This window comes from Stenella coeruleoalba, assembly GCF_951394435.1.
Source record: "Stenella coeruleoalba genome assembly, chromosome: 7".
Taxonomy (NCBI): domain Eukaryota; kingdom Metazoa; phylum Chordata; class Mammalia; order Artiodactyla; family Delphinidae; genus Stenella; species Stenella coeruleoalba.
In genome coordinates, this window is record NC_137153.1 from 118,938,995 (window position 1) to 118,958,355 (window position 19,361).

At 49.5% G+C, this 19,361-nt stretch overlaps 1 protein-coding gene across 3 annotated transcripts in view; it reads right to left on the reverse strand.

Moving 5' to 3' along the window:
- DDX31 (DEAD-box helicase 31) overlaps positions 1 to 19,361 on the reverse strand; it is a 74,010-nt gene that overhangs the window by 31,088 nt on the left and 23,561 nt on the right. For 2 of the 3 annotated variants that reach the window (XR_013829204.1, XM_079927725.1), the window contains exons 14-16: positions 17,173 to 17,232; positions 6,014 to 6,064; positions 4,336 to 4,475 (exon numbers count right to left, since the gene is read on the reverse strand). Coding sequence is in view for 2 of the 3 variants with exons in the window: in XM_079927725.1 (XP_079783851.1) it covers positions 4,336 to 4,475; positions 6,014 to 6,064; positions 17,173 to 17,232 (251 nt within the window). In the remaining variant the exon portion in view is untranslated. Of the gene's footprint in view, positions 1 to 3,066; positions 4,104 to 4,335; positions 4,476 to 6,013; positions 6,065 to 17,172; positions 17,233 to 19,361 lie in introns of those variants that run through there. The other variant, XM_079927726.1, reaches the window with a different exon arrangement.

Sequence of the window (19,361 nt, forward strand, 5' to 3'; positions counted from 1 at the left end):
CCCTTGTGAACAGAAGCCGTCACTAGCCAGAATAAGACACTCCAAGCTGCCTGGCAGGGGAGTCTGGACAGCCCACCGTCCCCCACGGCTCTGGAAGGCCCCAGCCTTCGCCCCAGGAAGGGCACGCGGCAGAGTCCTGTGTTAGAGGCGAGGAGGGAAACACACTCCCCAGGGAGAGAGGAAGGGGGAAGGAGGAGCTCTGGGGGAGAAAAACAGATCATCAAAAGATAAATGATTTTCTTGTATGTTGTTGGGTTTTGTTTTTTTTTTTCCTAAATGTAACAGCAAATTAAAACATGAATGGCAGCCTCTTCTGTGGGAGAAGACAAAGGTGACTTTCCCCCAAAGGTGACCCTGACAAAGCTACGAATGAACATGTCATGTCTGTGACATGATCTGCCTGAGCTGTGTCACTGCTTCCCCGTACACCCCCAGCCCCCAGCCCTCACCGTTCTTTCTTCGCTGCCAGCTCACAGCCACGTGGATTCAGAAAATATTTTTACAGAGTCGACCAGAGAATGCAGAGTACATACCAAGAGTGTAGGAGTTGGGCGGGGGGGGGGGGGACGTTCGCGGCTTCCTGGAAAATCTGTTTTTCATATGGGAGAGAAATGTTACGGCTACTGAATTTGCATCTCATTTATGCCTGGAAAGCTGAAGGAAGGTAAGAATCAGAGCCCAGCCCTGCCTTCTCCTTTTTCTAGCTGACCTGCCTCCATTCATCCCTTCTTTTCTTGAGGAAAAAAAAAAAAAGAAGAAATACAAAAGTAAAAGCGACGTAAGAACGTGGGGTCAGATCCTGAAGTGGGGAGAAAGAAAACAGGTATAATGGCATTTGCAGCCAGGGACACAAAGAACTAAATATGCCACAGAAAGGCACAGTTTCCTCAAATGTTGACCTTCAGCCAGGGCAGGCTCGTAGGCTGTATGTGTCCGTATGACAATGTTGGGGGACCATCTACCCTAAGTGAACAGGAGATGGGACTGAACTGGAGTGATTTACAGGTGAAAAGGGCCTTTTCCTCCGAGTCTAAGAAATCGCTGCTTCCGAGGAACAGAGCACATCTACTCTCTTATGCATGGTTCTATCAACACACCTGAACCATCCCACCTCACTATGAAGAGAGACAGCTAAAGAGAGTCAAGGAACTAACTTACGCCTGCTCTAAGAAATAACACATTTCGAGGAAGCATTTACATTTTAATAAACCAATGATGACTTTCATTAGAAACACGTTTAAAGGAGAAGTGGGAAAAAGTGAAGAAGCCGGCAAACACCAAGAAGTCGGAAGGCTGCAGAGACAAAGTTCTGGGCATTCAGACAGAGGCGAAGCGGCCCGGGGCACCTGTCTCTAGCCCTGCTCAATGAAACTGTCAGGGCGAGCTCCACGCGCTGGGGGTTTGGGGGCGGGCGGCGATTTCCTGCGACGGCCCTTGCTGCTGAGAGCCTCCGCCTGCCTTCCTGATCTTCTCTGTAATTCATCAGCCGTCCCAGCAGCCCGCCGCCGGGCTCTCAGGTTCTTAGGCACCAAACAGGCACACACGTCTTCCTCCTGTTTTCGATATTTAGACGTGTATCTTTTGTATTCCAAGAATCTTCAAGTCTGCCTCTTTCCATGGCATGCTTTTTAATTAGTTCTTATTAGATTTAGTTTTTGTTATTAAGTCAAAGAAACAGTTTCTATATAGATCCCCAACATACAGCCCTTCCTCCAACAGAAATCAGCACGTGTAACGCACAGCAGTATCGCAGCGACAGATCTGATCATCACTCGGGTTGACTACGTCTCGCCGGTGAAGCAGCCAGTGGTTCAGGACCAGGCACTTCAATAGGTGAATTTTCAGGGCAGAAACCAGTGAGGCTGGACTCCTACAGAACTCTCTGCCCCTTAACTGAATGTTCTTACACCCCCTGTAAGGACATTCTTACAGCACGTAAGACCCAAATCTCTTCCTTGCGGTATTTCCCAGTCTTCATCCTTCTGAACTTCCTCCCCAAGTCTCTGGCATCACTGAGTTCTCTCCTGACTGTGAACCTTATGCTGAATTTCCCATGAATGCTGCGGGCTCTTTTTCCAGAAAAGATCATCAAAAGGGAGGACTGTTTTTTTTTTAATAAATAAATAAATTTGTTTATTTTTGGCTGCACTGGGTCTTCGCTGCTGCACACAGGCTTTCTCTAGTTGCGGTGCGCGGGCTTCTCGCTGCGGTGGCTTCTCTTGTTGCGGAGCAAAGGCTCTAGGCGCACGGGCTCAGTAGTTGCGGCGCACGGGCTCAGTCGTTGTGGCTCGCGGGCTCTAGAGCGCAGGCTCAGTAGTTGTGATACATGGGCTTAGTTGCTCCGCAGCATGTGGGATCTTCCCGGCCCAGGGCTCAAACCTGTGTCCCCTGCATTGGCAGGCGGATTCTTAACCACTATGCCACCAGGGAAGTCCCAAGGGCTGTCCTTTTTATACCTTTAAAATATACCCAGCTCACCAATGATTCATGTTGGTGCTAATTATTATTTTCCCTTTTTCAATTTCAGGCTTACATTTGAACCTTCCATAGCAATCAACTGGAAGGCATTTATTCGAGAACAATGATGAGAGGGAGAGAGGCGGAGGCATCTATGCTGACAACTCTGTGCTCACCATCACCCTTTGACTGCGGAACTGTCTGCACCCGTTTCTCCAAGGAGATCACATCACAGTGAACGAGCACAGGAGGCCAACCAGAGAGAGCTGTTGACGGGGAGGAATGGGAGAACGTGACCTTGTGGGTCCAGAACGGAAGGAGGAGGGAGCCATGGAGGCAGAGAGAGGCTGCCGAGGTGCAGTGAGTCCCTCCTCTTGTGGGACAACACACCTCTGAGAATACCTTCCACACATACACGAATCGCCGGGACAGAGGGAAAAAGCTACGGCGCTGGGACAGGTTTTCATTTCGACCCCCCTGTATTTCTGGAGTGTAACTGCCTGATCGGGAGCCGCCTAGACTCGGAAAGGGCCGCGGTGAGAAGTCTGACGCGGCCTCCGGCCCCCGGGGACTCAGAGTCCAGCTGGAGACGGAGCTCCTGGTGCAGCGCTGGCTGATCTGCACGAGGTTTTCTCTCACAAGTAAGAGATGCACGTCTTCCCGAAACAAACAAAAACCACTCCTTCAGCTGACAAGCTGTATCAAGATGAGGGAATTACGTAAGAGGAAAACCCACGCCATCTGCATTTTTGCCCTCCTGAATTCATCGGGGGCGGGTCCTCGCCTCCCCCGACACTGAGGGGTGTGAAGCACATTTTCTGAGAAAGCTTCCTTCCACGAACGGTCACACCAGCAACCTCGGAAGAGTGTTGAGAGTGGTGAAGTCTGACTGGGGACAGGGGAAGTCACCGAGTGGCTTCTGAGCAGCCGGGCCGCTCCTGTGCCCGGCGTGTGCCGTGCCACCACCTTGGGCACCACACAGCTCTTCCTGTGCCCCCAAAAACATTCTCTGCGTCGCTGTGCTTTCTCTGAGCAGAGGAAATTCGTGAAAGTAGATCAGTGTGAGAAACCGCATGCCTTTAGAAGCCCACTTTCAGAGCCTGTTCCTTTAGATTTTATGGAAAACACGACTAAACAAACTCATTGCTGCGGCCCAGGTGGATGCCCTCTGCTTTCATCACAATCACGCCTGGCCAGCTCGAGCCACTGTCCTCTGTCTGTCTTTGCTTTCTTTGTCTTTCCTCGGGGAGATCGGGGTTCGATGGAAGCCCCTGGCGAAGGTTCCATGCTGCTGAGCCCTGTGGAGTCCCCGACCCAGGGCTGGAACTGGGGGCTTGACGCTGGGGGGCGTGAGAAGCTGCCATCTGACTGGGTGCACACGAGACAGCAGCTGGACAGCCCTGGCCACAAACACGTGGTACGTAATTCACCCGCCCCTCATGGTTTCTTCCCTCGTTTTCCTTTCCTGGGGGAGGGGGAGTTGTGTAAAGAATCAAAAGCATTATATTTTTCCAACTTTAAAGGTCCTAAGCGTTAATTAATTACAAGAAACAAACATGGTGACTAAGAGAGGTCTTTGAGAAGCTGGCTGGGCGGGTGGTGCACACTGACTTCGCAGCAGGAGCAACGCCAACACAGACCTCTACCTGAAAGAGAGAGCGCAACAGATCGTTCTACGCCTTGGAATGGCAACGCAATGAAAACTGTCATGTGCTGATGGCGTTAAGGGTTTCAGTCTTTGCCACTGGCTATTCTGGGACTCACTTAGGGATCACAAGGGTTAATGGCTCCTCGTCAGCTTACAAGGCCCATCCACTGTAAGAGGCGACAGAAAATTAATTAGGTGAGATCAGCCGAAACCCCGTGTTTCTGACTCACTTGATTTTGTGAGAAGCCAACGAGTTGACATATTCTGCCTCCGAAGGAGCCAAAATGAGCAGGCTGCTCCCATGGCAGCCAATCCGGGCGGTTCTCCCAATCCGGTGGATGTATTCAGCAGGTGAAGACGGAGCGTTGTACTAAAAAGGGTAACAAAAATGAAGGCATTCGCAGATCAAGGGACTGCCATTAATTGGAAGTGCAATACCCCTCACCTGCCTCCAGGTATCCCAAGAATTAAATCCTGGTGCTATGGTTACCCTACCACAATCACAAGGAGAAGTCACTCAACCCTGAAACTCCTGGCTTCATTGGAAATAACAAGGCTCCGACACGCCAACAGGAACAGTGGCCAAGTTTCAGATAAACGAGACGTCTTCTCGTCCCAGTATCTCCTATCTAATTTCACTTCTCCACAGGTCTCTTCATTTTCCTATTTGCATCTTTTCACTGAGGTGACTGGGCAAGGTGAGAATGCAGGCAGGTGGGCGCAAACTCGCGCAGGATGGCCGCACGACCTTGGCCTGCTTCCTCAGTAGGCAGGGCAGTGGGGCTGAGGCCACGAAAGACGCTGCACAGGGTACAGAGACTCAGGTCTCCACCGCCTCGCTGCAGGCCACCCAGTCCCAACGGAGCAGAGCTGCAGGCCAGTCGAGAGGCACGTTCCCCTTCCTGCAGGGAAACGCCTCCGCTCCCACGGACAGCGTTCCTGACCCGGCAAAGGGCCAACGCTCTAACTCAGCAGAACCGATGCTCTCTGTGGCAATAACGTCATCGTCGTCAACACCAATTGTCCCTGTACTCATTCTGCCCTTTTCTTCTTTGCTGCTACTACATGCATCAAAGACCAGAGGGCCGAGAATATGATGGGAGGCCAGGCATATTAAACTAATCAATACCCACAATTATAAGAAGGCTCTCAATGATCAATTATATGTGCCTGGCCTCCTGCACATTAAAATCATCCTCGCCTTCCTATTTCAAATCTGCTCCATGGACAGCAGGAAAGAAGACACAATGCCTCTAGTCGCAAAGTCATCATGTGCCGTGAGCAGAGATTCCTAGCTAGTGACAGGCATGCAATTCCACTAAAATGTGAATAAACCGTGACTCACGTAAACAGGGCCCTGTCCCCTGGCCCCCGTACAGAAGGGCTTAAAAATACCACTCTGCAGACTAAGGAAAAGAAAAAACAAAACTAAAGCCACTAGACTAGCGCTAACACCTCTACCCTCTGGCAAAGCATCTAAGGCTAGAGGTATGTGTAAGATGCTGTCAGGGCCTTAATTGCCCCCTGCAGGTCAATGTGCATGGACACAGCTCTCAGGACAGCTGAGCCATCGCCTTCTGGACACGATGAGGCCTCCCAGGGGCCCAGGTAATTTCTGTTATTTTCAGCTTGCTGAAAACTCTGTGTGTGACACACATTAGTCTGTGAGCAGGGGAGCCTGCCCCTCCCTCCCACGGCTGTACAGTCTGCAGGCTGTGCTGCAGTGGTCAGGTGGGCTGGGTTAAGGAAAGATGCCAGGAGAATTGTGCAGATCGGGCTGGTTGCTGCCTGCTGACCAGGGCAACACCCAAGAGGGTGATAATAATTATTCTACTTAAAGCCAACGCACCTACTCATGATCACACATTCTGGCCTCAAGCTCGCACCTTAACAACTTAAATACATTACCTGGACAATCCACGTGACTTGAGGGAGATCTAAGCCCCGAGCCGCAACATCCTTCAAAACAGAAAAGAATATGGCTTAGGACAGAGTTTCTCAACCTTTTTGGGGTCATGGATCCATTAGATGATCTAATGCAAACTCTGAGGGCTCACCCCCCAGGAATGTGCACACCTTCAGGAACCCACTGACGTCCACCTGTGGGTAAAATTCCAATTTAGAGGAGAGTTCTATAGAACCCGCAGGCGAGGCGGCCACAGCCCACTTCGCTAGAAGAACATCATCTGCATGTAGGCCCGAGAACTATGTCATTATCAGACAGTCATCAACCAGACAGACAAAAAGTATAAAAGCAATGGAGATTTTTTTTCTCTTCTTTTCCGCTGGTCGCCAGCTCAAGAGCAAAGACTCTGCTCTCTGGTTTCTGGCCATTCTGGCAGAGAGACTAGAAAATGGGAATCTTCCAGGCTTTGGCAATAAAGGTACACCTGGCATTCACCTCCAAGCACAAGTCACACCAAGAGTAGCCCCAGCCAACAGGTACTGAGCGCTCACTACACACCAGAGAGGGTGGAGAGCATTTTACCTGCGTTATCTTGACTCATTGTCAAAATAACACCTCAGGGGCTTCCCTGGTGGCGCAGTGGTTGAGAGTCCGCCTGCTGATACAGGGGACGCGGGTTCGTGCCCCGGTCCGGGAAGATCCCACATGCCGTGGAGCGGCTGGGCCCGTGAGCCATGGCCATTGAGCCTGCGTGTCCGAAGCCTGTGCTCCGCAACGAGAGAGGCCACAACAGTGAGAGGCCCGCGTACCGCAAAAAATAAATAAATAAAAATAACGCCTCAGACAACTATTACTCCCATTTGATAGAGAGGAAACCAAGATTCAGAGAGATTAAGTAACTTGTCCAGGGACACATGTAGTGGGATAACTGAGAACATGGAAAGGAGACGTGACCCATGAGCCCCCCCCCCCCCAAGCAAACTGGGGGCTGGCGAATAAGCCAGAACTACAAACAGTCCTGATTGCTTTGAGCCCCGCCCACCCCTGGCAAACCGGGGGCCTGCGAAGAAGCATTGAGTGCTTTGGACACTGATCCATGAGGTGTCCTCAGTATAATCAGAGTGGTGGGAACGCAAGGAGATTTCCTTGTGCCAGTTCAGTATAATCAGAATAATGGTGGGAACTCTGTGCTGCTTTTGCGCTCAAGGACGAAGCACGGCAGGTGCTCACGAAAGCCAAGTCTTGCTTGTATAATTAATAAAAACATAGGTCGCTGCTTTGGCACTTCTGAAATGTTAAGAAGACAAGTCTTAAAGTGTAAACCTAGATAATGCTTTAATAGAAGCTCCCACAGCAGGACAGACGGCGCTGTTGTGCCCGAGCGAGCGGCAGCCCTCTACTGCGGCGCTTCGGCACAATGCATCTCGTGTGACGAGCTTCCTTTCGGCCCTGTCCTAAGAAACTACAACAGACACACAGCTAAGAAGCAGAGCTAGCCCTGAAATCCAGGTCTGCTTTACTTTTCCAAGACCATATTACAGTATACGGTTCCACTATCAAAAAAGATGCTGTGTCCCTCGTATGCTGCTGGTGGGAATGCAAAATAATACAACCCTCTATGGTGGGGAATTTGGTAAATATCCAGCAAAATTACACACGCACTTGCCCTTTGACCCTGAGCAATCTCCCAGCAATCCATCCCTGGCAAAAATTTAAAATCATCTGTGCACAAGGCTATTCATTTATTTATTCATTTATATTTTTAAACATCTTTATTGGGGTATAATTGCTTTACAATGGTGTGTTAGTTTCTGTTTTATAACAAAGTGGATCAGTTATACATATACATATGTTCCCATATCTCTTCCTTCTTGCGTCTCCCTCCCTCCCACCCTCCCTATCCCACTCATCTAGGTGGTCACAAACCACCGAGTTCAGCACTATTTATAATTGCAGGTCTGTTAGTAACCCCAATGTCTAGCAGGAGACGGGTTGAATAAAACACGGCAATACCTACCCCATAGAACGGCGTTTTACACAGCTACAAAAGGAACGGAGGTTCCTATGTACTGATGTGGAGAATATCTAGGCTATGTCTTGAGTGTGAATAGTATGCGTTTGTGTAAGAAATGGGGGAAATGCAAATGTATCTGCTCATATTTGAAAAAGAAATAATGGAGGGAAAAACCCCAAAGCTTATAAAAAATAGTGACCTACATGGGAAGGAAGAGAATGGGGGGAGGGGATGAGGATGGAAGCTGGACTTCCTTTAATGGGCCCTTATAATTCTGACCCTGAGACCACGTTTCAACATAATTAAAAATTAAAAAGTAAGGGCTTCCCTGGTGGCGCAGTGGTTGAGAGTCCGCCTGCCCATGCAGGGGACACAGGTTCATGCCCCGGTGCGGCTGGGCCCGTGAGCCATGGCCGCTGGGCCTGCGCGTCGGAGCCTGTGCTCCGCAACGGGAGAGGCCACAGCAGTGAGAGGCCCGCATACCGCAAAAAAAAAAAAAAAAAAAAAAAAAAAAAAAAGTAAGATAACCAGCTGTCATGCAGTAGGAAAGACAGAATATCACCTCTGACATATTCTTGCCAAAACAAAAACAAAACCCTAGCAATGGAATCTAACAAGTGCCCAGACCTACTGCAGGGCGACAGGGACAAGGTAAACAGCACCACAGGGACGCAATGTGGAGCGTCCTGAAGGACAAATGGTCTTTCTTCCACCAAAAAATCCAGGAAGAAAGAGAGGGTAACAAAAACAGAAGACATTAAGTAGACAGAGGGATTAATGGATAAATGCACAGATGGATCGATAAGCAGAGAACCAACACCTGGAAGGAGGTTCACCAAAACTGTCAACTGTGGTTATCTGGAGGTAGGGGGATTTGGGGCAATTTTTACTTTTCTCTTCGCAGTTTCCCGCATTGCTTGCTTTGTTTTTCTTTTGACGACGAATGCACATTATTCCCCCCTCCCCACAACCCTGCATTTTTATTTAGAAAAATTTAAACCTACAGAAAAGCTGGAAGAATAGTACAGTGAGCACTTGTCAGTCCTTCATCTTGATTCACCAATTGCTAAACACTGGCACAGCTGCTTTTTTCCTCTCTGTACACGTTTTTCTCAACCATCTGAAAGGAACTTGCAAGTATCATGACATTTTGCCCCTAAATACTTCAGCACATGTCTTCTAAGTAAAAGGACATTCTTCTACATAAATCACAATACCATTACCACACCTAAAAACTTCACACGAAATAAGTTTATTTTATAACAATCAGTCCACGTTCAAATTTCACCACTTGTACCTAAGACAATTTTTATAGCTGTGTTCCTTTCTTAACCCAGGACTGAAGCCTAGATCATTGCATTCTATTTTTATTATAGCCCTCTAGACTTCCTTAACGTAGAACTGCATCCCCACCCTTAACATTTACTTCTTTTTATTTATTTTTTGGATAACAATCTTTTGAAGAGTCCAGGTGTCTTGAGGAACATCCCAGAATCTGGACTTTTCTGTCTCCTCATAGTAAGATTCAGGGGGAGCGTTCTGGCAGAACGACATCAGGGTGGGGTGTACCGCCCAGCACGTGACCTCAGGATACAGGCAGGGTGTCTGTCCTGTGCTGGGGACGCTGTGCTCGGTCACTGGAGCAGGTGGCATCCACCATCTCACTCCCTTGTGACGCTACCTTTCTCCTTTGCGATGAGTGAGTAACCTCAGGAGGGAAACTTTGAGACTGTTTCCCAGAACATTTTGCCCAGTGGTCTTAGTACCATTCGATGCTACTTGTCTGTATCAGTTGTTACTCTGATGTCTACAAAATGATGGCTTTCTAAGCCTATCGTTCCTTCCATTTCTATAACTGGCATTCTTCTGTAAAGGACGGCTCTTCCTCCTCTCTCCTCGCTTTTCAGTATCACTAAGAATTTATAGGTATATAAGGTTTTTAAAAAATAATAACCCTGGGCTTCCCTGGTGGCACAGTGGTTGACAGTCTGCCTGCCAATGCAGGGGACACGGGTTCGTGCCCCGGTCCAGGAAGATCCCGCATGCCGCAGAGCGGCTGGAACCATGAGCCACGGCCGCTGAGCCTGCGCGTCCAGAGCCTGTGCTCCGCAACGGGAGAGGCCACAGCAGTGAGAGGCCCATGTACCACACACAAAAATTAAATTAAAAAAAATAATAACAATCCTATGAAAAGTTCTGTAAGAAGCACATTAAAACAATCGCACCCTTATCCTCCAGGGTCAGAGGAAGGATTCAAGGAAGACACTGTCCCACCATCATCTAAGTCACCCAGAAGACCACTGCAGGCAGGTCAGGGCTGGTCTGCCTTCGCTCTGATTAAATCCCACCTGGGATTTGTGGGTCTCCTTTGAACGGTGGCCAGAGGCTGCATTTATAAACGTTAAGTAGACATTTCATGTATTAGAAGTGTGTCAACCACCCAGGAAGTATTTTCTGACAGCTCCCAGGTGCCCTGAAAGCTGAAGGCGGACGTTCCAGAGCCGATGCCTTTGAGAACACAATTTAGAGCGTTCTCTGCACTAACCACAGTCACTGTCTTTAGAAAAACTGACGGGTTCTTAAATCTGCGAAGCTCTTGTTAAGAAATGACTTACTTCATTTAAGTGCTCTGCACTGGGAGAGGTACACAGTGGGCTGTCTGAGCTTTACAGATAAGCTTTGTAAAAAATTTAATGCTCGTCAGTTTAGTAAATCCAACTAAGAAACACAGATGAATCTCAAAACTAGCATACGGTGTTAGGAAAGCCACTCAGGGCACAAACACGCCGAGGCAGTGAGTTAGGAGGCGCGGCGGCCCCCGCCACCAGGACTGCTCACGGTTCTTTCCTACCCGGGCCGGGCAATCGGCTCAGGACACCAGGCTGACGACCTTCCCACCGCCCACTACTTCTGCTGTTGGGGTGGGGGCACCTCACAGCCAGCCACTGCTCGGACCTCACCAGCCATTTCCTTAAGCACTTCTTTCCAGTCTCAGCCGAGGTTACTCTGAGAGTGGATCAATCTTGCCGGCGCAGGAACAGGGAGAACCGGACTCTAGGACCACTTTAGCAGCCACCAATCCGGGCAAGTCACCTCTGCTTTTTCTGAGCCTCAGTTTACCCACCTATAAAATGGCTACAGTCTACTTATCTCCCGAGGTTGCTGTGAAGATCCAATGAGACAGTGGATGTGCAAAGTGTCTTGAGAATCGTCAGTCTGAGAGTTCCAGTTCGTGATGAAGTAAGAGCTCGACGGAGGCAATGAGGTGGGGATTTAAAGCCTCTCGGCTCTCTTCCCCCCTCACACCCCATCCACCCGACCCGGGCGGAGGACCACAGAGGAAGGGGACATGGCTCCATCTTCCCGGATGCTGTCAGCCAGCAGCACCAGAGCCACAGGAAACTGACCTGCACAAGACTCAGGAAAGCCTTCGGTTCTCCGCCCACCCTTAGAACTTAGATCCAACCCAACTGTATTCCTTTAACCTAATTAGGGCGAAAGAATCGCTAAAGTCAATTCTGAAAGACACTCACCAGTCAGGCCTTCAAGTCTGTGGGCCTGACAATTGGCCGCCTCCATGGGACCAAGGGGTACAGATGGAAGGCAGCTTGCTCAGGTGCCAGCCTGTCAGTTGGATTAAAATGACTCATTTATTTACCCGAGAACCTCACAAAGTGCTTTTACTAACAGGGAGAGGGGGCCTGCGGCTCTCCGAGCAAGGGACGCAGCAAATTCGCCTCTGCTGCCTTCCCGTCCTGCCAAAGTCATTACTGTGGCGTGTGGAAAGCCATCAGCGGGGCACAGGCCCCCGTCGTCCGGGTGACAGATTGGGCTGCGTAATCAGAGGGGGAAGGAGACAGCGCAGAAGCTGTCAGAGGCGCGAGATCTTGGCTGGAGCCGCCAAAAAGCTGGCAGCATGAGTTAGCGTAACTGAGTCAATAGCCAACCATCTCCAAATGGTCTTGCCATTAACACGAATGAAATACGGGCGGAAAAGGTAAACTTCGCCTGAAAAGCATACCCCAGAGGAAACCGAGAAAGTCTCCATTTCTTCAGGGGTGCTGAAGGGACATTCTCAGGATGCTTACAGCCCCCCTCCTTTGTCTCCTGGCCGCCTGGCACAGCGAAATTTCCCAGGAGGAGAGGAAATTAAGAACCGCACAGACCTAACGGTGTGTTTCGAGCAAAAAACAAAAAAGAGAGAGAGAGAAAAGGTGGAGGAGAGCAGCACAGGTGCTTTAGGTATCTTCTGAAAAAGGAGGCAGGTGTGGACAAGCACAAAGCCTTCCGAGGGATACTCAGCCAGCAGATGCAGGTGGAGCCGGAAGCGCCTCTCCTTGCTGGGAAAAGGCCAAGGCACTGGGTACATACATCCAGGGACAACCAGGGAGGGCCACGCATCAGCCCTAAAACTAGAGGGAGCCTGGAAACACCACATTCCAGTCACTCGGTGGGGCTTCTCCTTCCCAGCCCCTCAACTCAGCAGTGGTATCGAAAACACCTCTGGCTTAGGGTGAGTGCTTCTCTATAAGCCGGAGGAGATCCTCTGCTTCTCTGGATTTCTTAACTCCACGGAGGAAAGTGGGCTTTGAACTTCCAAATGACTCCTTCCTGCTAATACTTGCTCCCTCCTTAACTTGGGTTCTTCTTAGATCCGGTTTTCTAGAGGACACAAACTTACATTTCAAATATGTAAGGACTTCTCTTTCCCAGACTGGTCTCTCCTCCCTGACCATCTTCTCACCTCTGCCCAGACTCTGGACTCATCGCGGTCACACGTGTACTGAGAACCCACATTATACAGCCATGTACCAGGTCCCGCAAGATTGCATGAAGTTAAGAAGATCCTTGCTTTTAGGATGTTTAAGATGAAAGGAAACACAGACACACACACACACACACACACACACACACACACACACACACACAGAGACACACCTTTAACTTTCTTCACAATAGAAAAGATATAAGGGAGGAAAATGGGGTCGAGGGAGGGATTTTCTAGAAGTAAAGGAAACAGCAGAACTGTGAGCCTTTGTGTGGTTACACCACAATTCCCAACTTCTCACACAAGACAGTCAGTCTTCTGGCCTCATTAAAATGATCTCGGGATGATAAATCAAAATGGCAAAAGATACAGTACGAAGGGGGAAGTCCCCACGCTACCATTCACACGTGCTTCCCCTTTATCCAAAGAAGCGAGTCCGCCATCCGCCTTGTCCTGCTGTGGCCCCGCTGCTCATTAACACCCAGGATGCTCCCGGAGAGCTTTCAGAGCCCGGCAAGTAACAGGCTGCTGAAAAGGACGCAGTGACAACATCTCCCCAACCCAGGCCCCACCTATCACAGCCAAAGCATCTCAGACACCCCAAGTTTCCGCCTATAGCAAACGAACACGGCAGAAGGAGAAGGAAGACTGGGCAGGAAAGAAGAACTTCTCCCCACTGGGGACTCGGGGCTTGTACCCTGGCTTAGAAATGGGGAGGCGTGAGCTCCCACCCAGCTCTTTTCCAGTCGTTTCCTAAAGCGGAATAAGGAAGAGATGAGGCTGGCTGAGGCTCCGCATGCTGGACGTGGCCTGGGCGAGCACGAGAACACACACCAAGGGGCTTACAGAAATCAGATCATGGCAAGTGAGAGCCTGCTTTCCACACGGCACGCGGGCCTGGCAGGGGGCAGAGGTGCCAAGCCAATGGTGCTCCTCATCTAGCTGACATCACCTGCCTGCAGGCAGCAGCCAACAGGACAGGGAAAATCATCATGTGCTTTTGACCCCACCGAGAATCACATTTCAGAAAATCGTCTTTTCTTCCGGAGAGCTACTAAAAAAAACCCCAAAACAAAACAAAAAACTGAACTTCAAATACCTGGAGTTTTCTTTGAGACTTAGAGCTCACCTGTGTCTGTAAAAAACAGGGCAGCATTTGCACACTAGGAGACTCAATAATTTCCCACCGGGGACAAATCCAGCATCTTAAGGGTCAAAGATAAAGCATTTTGTTCTGGTCCTAATTCCAACAGGTTCCTACTGCCTTCTTTTTTTTTTTTTTTTTGCGGTACGCAGGCCTCTCACTGTTGCGGCCCCTCCCGTTGCGGAGCACAGGCTCCGGACGCACAGGCTCAGCGACCATGGCACACGGGCCCAGCCGCTCCGCGGCACGTGGGATCTTCCCGGACCGGGGCACGAACCCTTGTCCCCTGCGTCGGCAGGCGGACTCCCAACCACTGCGCCACCAGGGAAGCCCTATTATTATTATTTTTTAAAATTTATTTTGGCTGCATCAGGTCTTAGTTGCAGCACACGGGCTCTTCGTTGTGGTGGGTAGGCTTCTCTCTAGTTGTGGCGTGAGGATCTTCTCTTCTCTAGTTGTGCTGCGCGGGCTCCAGGGCACGTGGGCTCTGCAGTTTGCAGCACGCGGGCTGTCGTCCAGGCGCACGAGCTCAGTAGTTGCGGTGCGCGGGCTTAGCTTCCCCGCGGCGTGTGGGATCTTAGTTCCCTGACCAGGGATCGAACCCGCGTGCCCTGCATTGCAAGGTGGATTCTTTACTACCGGACCACCAGGGAATTCCTATTTATTTTTTATTTTTTTATTTCTTATGGAAGCATAGTTGATTTACAGTGTTGTGTTAGTTTCTGGTGTACAGCAAAGTGACTCAGTTTATATATGTATATATATACACATGTGTATCTATACATACACACGTTTTTTTAAAAATTTACTTATTTATTTTTGGCTGTGTTGGGTCTTTGTTGCTGCTTGCGGGCTTTCTCTAGTTGCGGCGAACGGGGGCTACTCCTTGTTGCGGTGCGCGGGCTTCTCATTGCGGTGGCTTCTCTTGTTGCGGAGCATGGGCTCTAGGCATGCGGGCTTCAGTAGTTGTGGCTCGCGGGCTCTACAGTGCAGGCTCAGTAGTTGTGGTGCACGGGATTAGCTGCTCCACGGCATGTGGGATCTTCCTGGACAAGGGCTCGAACCCATGTCCCCTGCATTGGCAGGCAGACTCTTTTTTTTTTCTTTTTTTTTGGCAGGCAGATTCTTAACCACTGCGCCACCAGGGAAGCCCCATATTCTTTTTCATATTCTTTTCCATTTTGGTTTATTATAGGAACCTGAATATAGTTCCTTGTGCTATACGGTAGGACCTTGTTGTTTACCTATTTTATATACAGTAGTTTGTATCTGCCAATCCCAAACTCCTAATTTATCCCTCCCCCATTCCCTTTCCCCTTTGGTCACCGTTAAGTTTGTTTTACGTGTGTGAGTCTGTTTCTGTTTTGTAAACAAGCTCACTGTATCACGTTTTAGGTTCCACATATAGGTGATGTCCTGTATTTGTCTTTCTCTGTGTGGCTCACTTCACTCAGTACGATCATTTCTAGGCCCATCCGTGTCACTGCAAAGGGCATTACTTCGTTCTCTGTTGTGGCTGAGCAGTATCCCCAACGAGCGAGCATAGTAATCTCAGCCTCAGTCTTTAGGAAAAGGCACGTATCAGTGATTCTCAGCATGGAGGTTCTTGAGCCCCAGCTGCCCACCCACTTAACCCACAAACACCGGGCGCCTGCCGCTCTGTGCCGGACGCTGGGATGGGAAACACAGTCCCTGTCCTCGCGAGCTTGCGGTCTGGCGGGAAGACACCTAGACCAGTTGTGAGGAGCATCATAAAGAAATGCAGGGCCCACTGGGAGTGCCTCGTGGGGAAGAACTGGGGCTTCTGTTTCCTGAAAAACTGCCACTGAAGCTGCGGCCCACGAAGGAGTTAGTTTAAGTCAGCGTGGTGTGTCCCAGGCCGAGGGAGCTCATGTACCAGGGCCCCAAGGCCAGAAAAAGTAAGAATGACACATTCAATTGAAAGAGGGCCCTTTTGGGCTGAAGGACAGGCAGCAAGAGGGAAAGTGGAGACAGAGGAAACAGGAAGGGGTCAGGCCCCAGAAGTGTCAACAGACAGAGGATTTTTGACAAAGTTCTTTATCAAGTAGATTACTTGGACTCATCTTCGCTTTAGACCAGGCAAGTGAAGACAGTTTTAGAGCAAACACAAGCATCTGACTTGATGGGCTTCATAAAGAGAAGGGCTACTTGGTCAGACTCAGATCTCCTTCTGAGGCAAGCATTCCAGGAGCAACTGCTCTCAGATCTGAAGGACCAGAGCCGGCGGAACCACTGTTTGCCACACACACGTGAGAATCCGCAGGTCACCGGGCAGGCCGTCTTGTAGATGATCGTGCATATATACACACACGAGAAACAAAGCTGCACTCGCTCACAAACTCTCAATTTAGAGAGAAAACAATCTCCATCACCTTTAAAACTAAATACAGAACAGAAGCTCCTTAAAAAGTAATTGTATTAAACGAGGCCTAGACAGGCATTCAAGTAGCTGAACGTCGTTGCTTCTGCCCTTGTTCACAGGATTATGACTAACTTGATGGTGCAATTTCATTACTGTATATATAGGGATTTCTCAAATAACCAGTTGGGGATTAAGTTACATCTTCCAAGATGGCACAAACAGGGAAGGCATTTTAATCTTGGGAGCCAGCAGCAACTTTGGTGAAGTGAGTCCCCAGAGAAGCAGGGACGTTGAAGGTGTGAGTTTTCAATCTCAAAAGATCACAAGAGACGTGCACGACAAAGGTCACCGCGGTGCTGGAGGAGGTGGCTACCCACGACTGCAAAGACTGAGGCCGAGTGAGCGGCCCTGAAAACTGCAGGGCAGATGACAGCTCTGGGCACCAGCACATAGACTCTGTCCAAGCGCATCTACTTTCCTTTAAGAGAAGGTGAGCAGAGGCAAGCAGAGTGATTTTGCTGTGAAAAGACTTTCTCAGCTCTAATTACTCCCGATAGCTGTAATTTACAAGTTCTTGGTGGAGAGAAATCGCCAAGATTCACACGTTTTCAGACAAACAGCTGCCACTATTAGTGAGCAAATCGCCAAGTCTTCCGCGCGGTGGCAGCCCGCTATCTGCGGCAGTAAGGTGGCAAACCAGGAGTGCAAAGAGACCAGCCACACCAAGAGGCCCCCGGAATTCCTGTTCCCTGTGGGGCCGGTGACCCCAAGGCAAATCGTCAGGAGAAGAAAGCCTGCCACCACCATCACAACAATTGTCAACCTTCCCACGGAGCGCAGAATGGTACATACCGTGCAGAGCAGAACCCCTGTTTTGGAATGTGAGAATTCTTGAAATACTGCTGTTCTTTCCTGCAAAAACAAGGAAAAATAGGGCCTTTGTAACTCTGAGATCGAGTCCAGCAAGGTAGGCTTAGATTCTCATAACCCTCCCAATTTTCTACTGCTATAACTATTTTTAGGCACAGAGAGAGAGGTTTTGCCAAGGAAGAGGAAGAAGTGGATTCTTCACATCTTCCAATAAGACCCTATACCTACACGACCAGGCTTCTTGGACTGCGGCAGAGTAACAAGCTTTGAGGGCAGCACGTTTCATTAAGACAATGCGGGGGTCGGGCGGGGGGAGGCGGCCACGCCCTCCAGAAACGGCCAACACCCAGAGCAAGGAGGGCCAAAGGCCACACGTTCCTGCACTCAGGGTTCCCAACTCAGAATTTACTCTAACACCTTTCTACAGGTGGTCTAGAGGCTGAACAACAACCAACCTTTCCTATGGGGCAATTTTCTTAAAAACTGATTTTTAAAAAGATTTTCAAATTATGAAAGCCATATATTTTAACCGTAGAAAAATAATACTTCAAGTCAAAGGAAGGAAATTAAATCATCCTACCACTCAAAACAAACCACCACCGCTGGCAACACCTTGAAGCTTCCTGAGTCCCTTTCTAGGTGAAACATAACCAAATATGTGGCTTAAAAACTGGCATCATGGTTCTTACACTCCTAACATGCTCTTATCATATATCAACTGAATGTGGACATCTTTTCATGCCAATAAACAGCCCCAAACCGCCTCGTCTCCCGTGACTACACCGTATTCAGCTGAATGGGAGCCCCGCCTCCATGTGACCAGCGCCCCACTCCTGACACAGCTGAGGTTGTCTGCACTGCTTACCATCACAGACAACGCTGTGATAAACAGGTCTGTAGGTAAGTCACTGTGCTCATGCTTAACTATTCCCTTGGGGAAAACCCCTAAAGGCAGACTTGCTGGACCAAAAGGCCTTGGGCATGAACTTGCAGGGGCCACACTGGGGGAGTGTTTAAGTCACAGTGTTGCCAGCAGTTAAGACTTGGCCATGTCCATCTGTCAGCAACAATAACAAAAAGGAAATATACCCAAATCGCTGAAGAGTTGGAAAAAAGAAGGAAGTGAAGTCTCTCTTTCCGCTCTGACACCAAGGTATACCTCATTCTGGTCTTTCGCGGGTACACATTCCATCACGTGACTGGACCCCAGGCTGCACCTCACTGAGCGCAGTGGACATGACAACCGGCACGTAGGGCGTGTACCAGGTACCAGACGCTGGCCCGCACTTTACACGTCTGAACGTATCCGATCCTCAAAGCAACCCAGTGAGCAGGTACTGTCACCACCCTCACTTCCAGAGGAAGAAACCGAGGCACAGAGAGGTTAAGTAACTTGCCCAAGGCACGTGCATACACTGTTAATACAGGACTGAACTGAGATCTGAACCCAGGGAACTCATGGCTGCACTGTAGAGTCAAAGTCAGAAAAAAATCAGGAAAGTTCATAAAAGCCTGTGAAACTAACCTTAAAGTCCAGACACACTGTACTCAGATCTGGGGTAAGGAACACAACTACCAAGTCCTGAGCGTCCATCACAGCTGTCATGCAGCAACTTCTTCAAACAGCAGCTCCTCTCTGATGCTCTTATACTCGGTTAGGGTCACGTCGGTCACTTCGGGAGACCACACTAAGGTCAGGTGGGGCAGGGGGCAGGGTAACAAGCCAGGAGGACGTGATGGGGACGGTTTCAGCTTAGTCCCCTGGGACAAGACACTGCACCAATATTTAGAAAACGAAATACAGAGATCCTCCCTGCCACCTTCTACCCATCTCACAGGGAGGGTGTGAAGGCTAAACACTTAATAAACAAGACAAATAAACTACTAACAATTATTAAACGATGAAAAAACTACACTTTTCCTGAAAGAGAAATAACAGCAATAATGGCACCTGACGTTTACCCAGAGCTCACTCTGCCCCAGGCCACGCACTAAGTACTCGATCTGCATTAGCTCAGTGAGTCATCACAACAACTCCAAGAAGGACGTACTACTGTTCTCTCCACCTCAGAAGCATGGACACTGAGGCACAGAGAGGTTAAATGCTTTCCTGAGGTCACACAGCCAGCGAATGGCAGAGTGAGCACCAGAGCACAAGCAGTCTGCCCCCA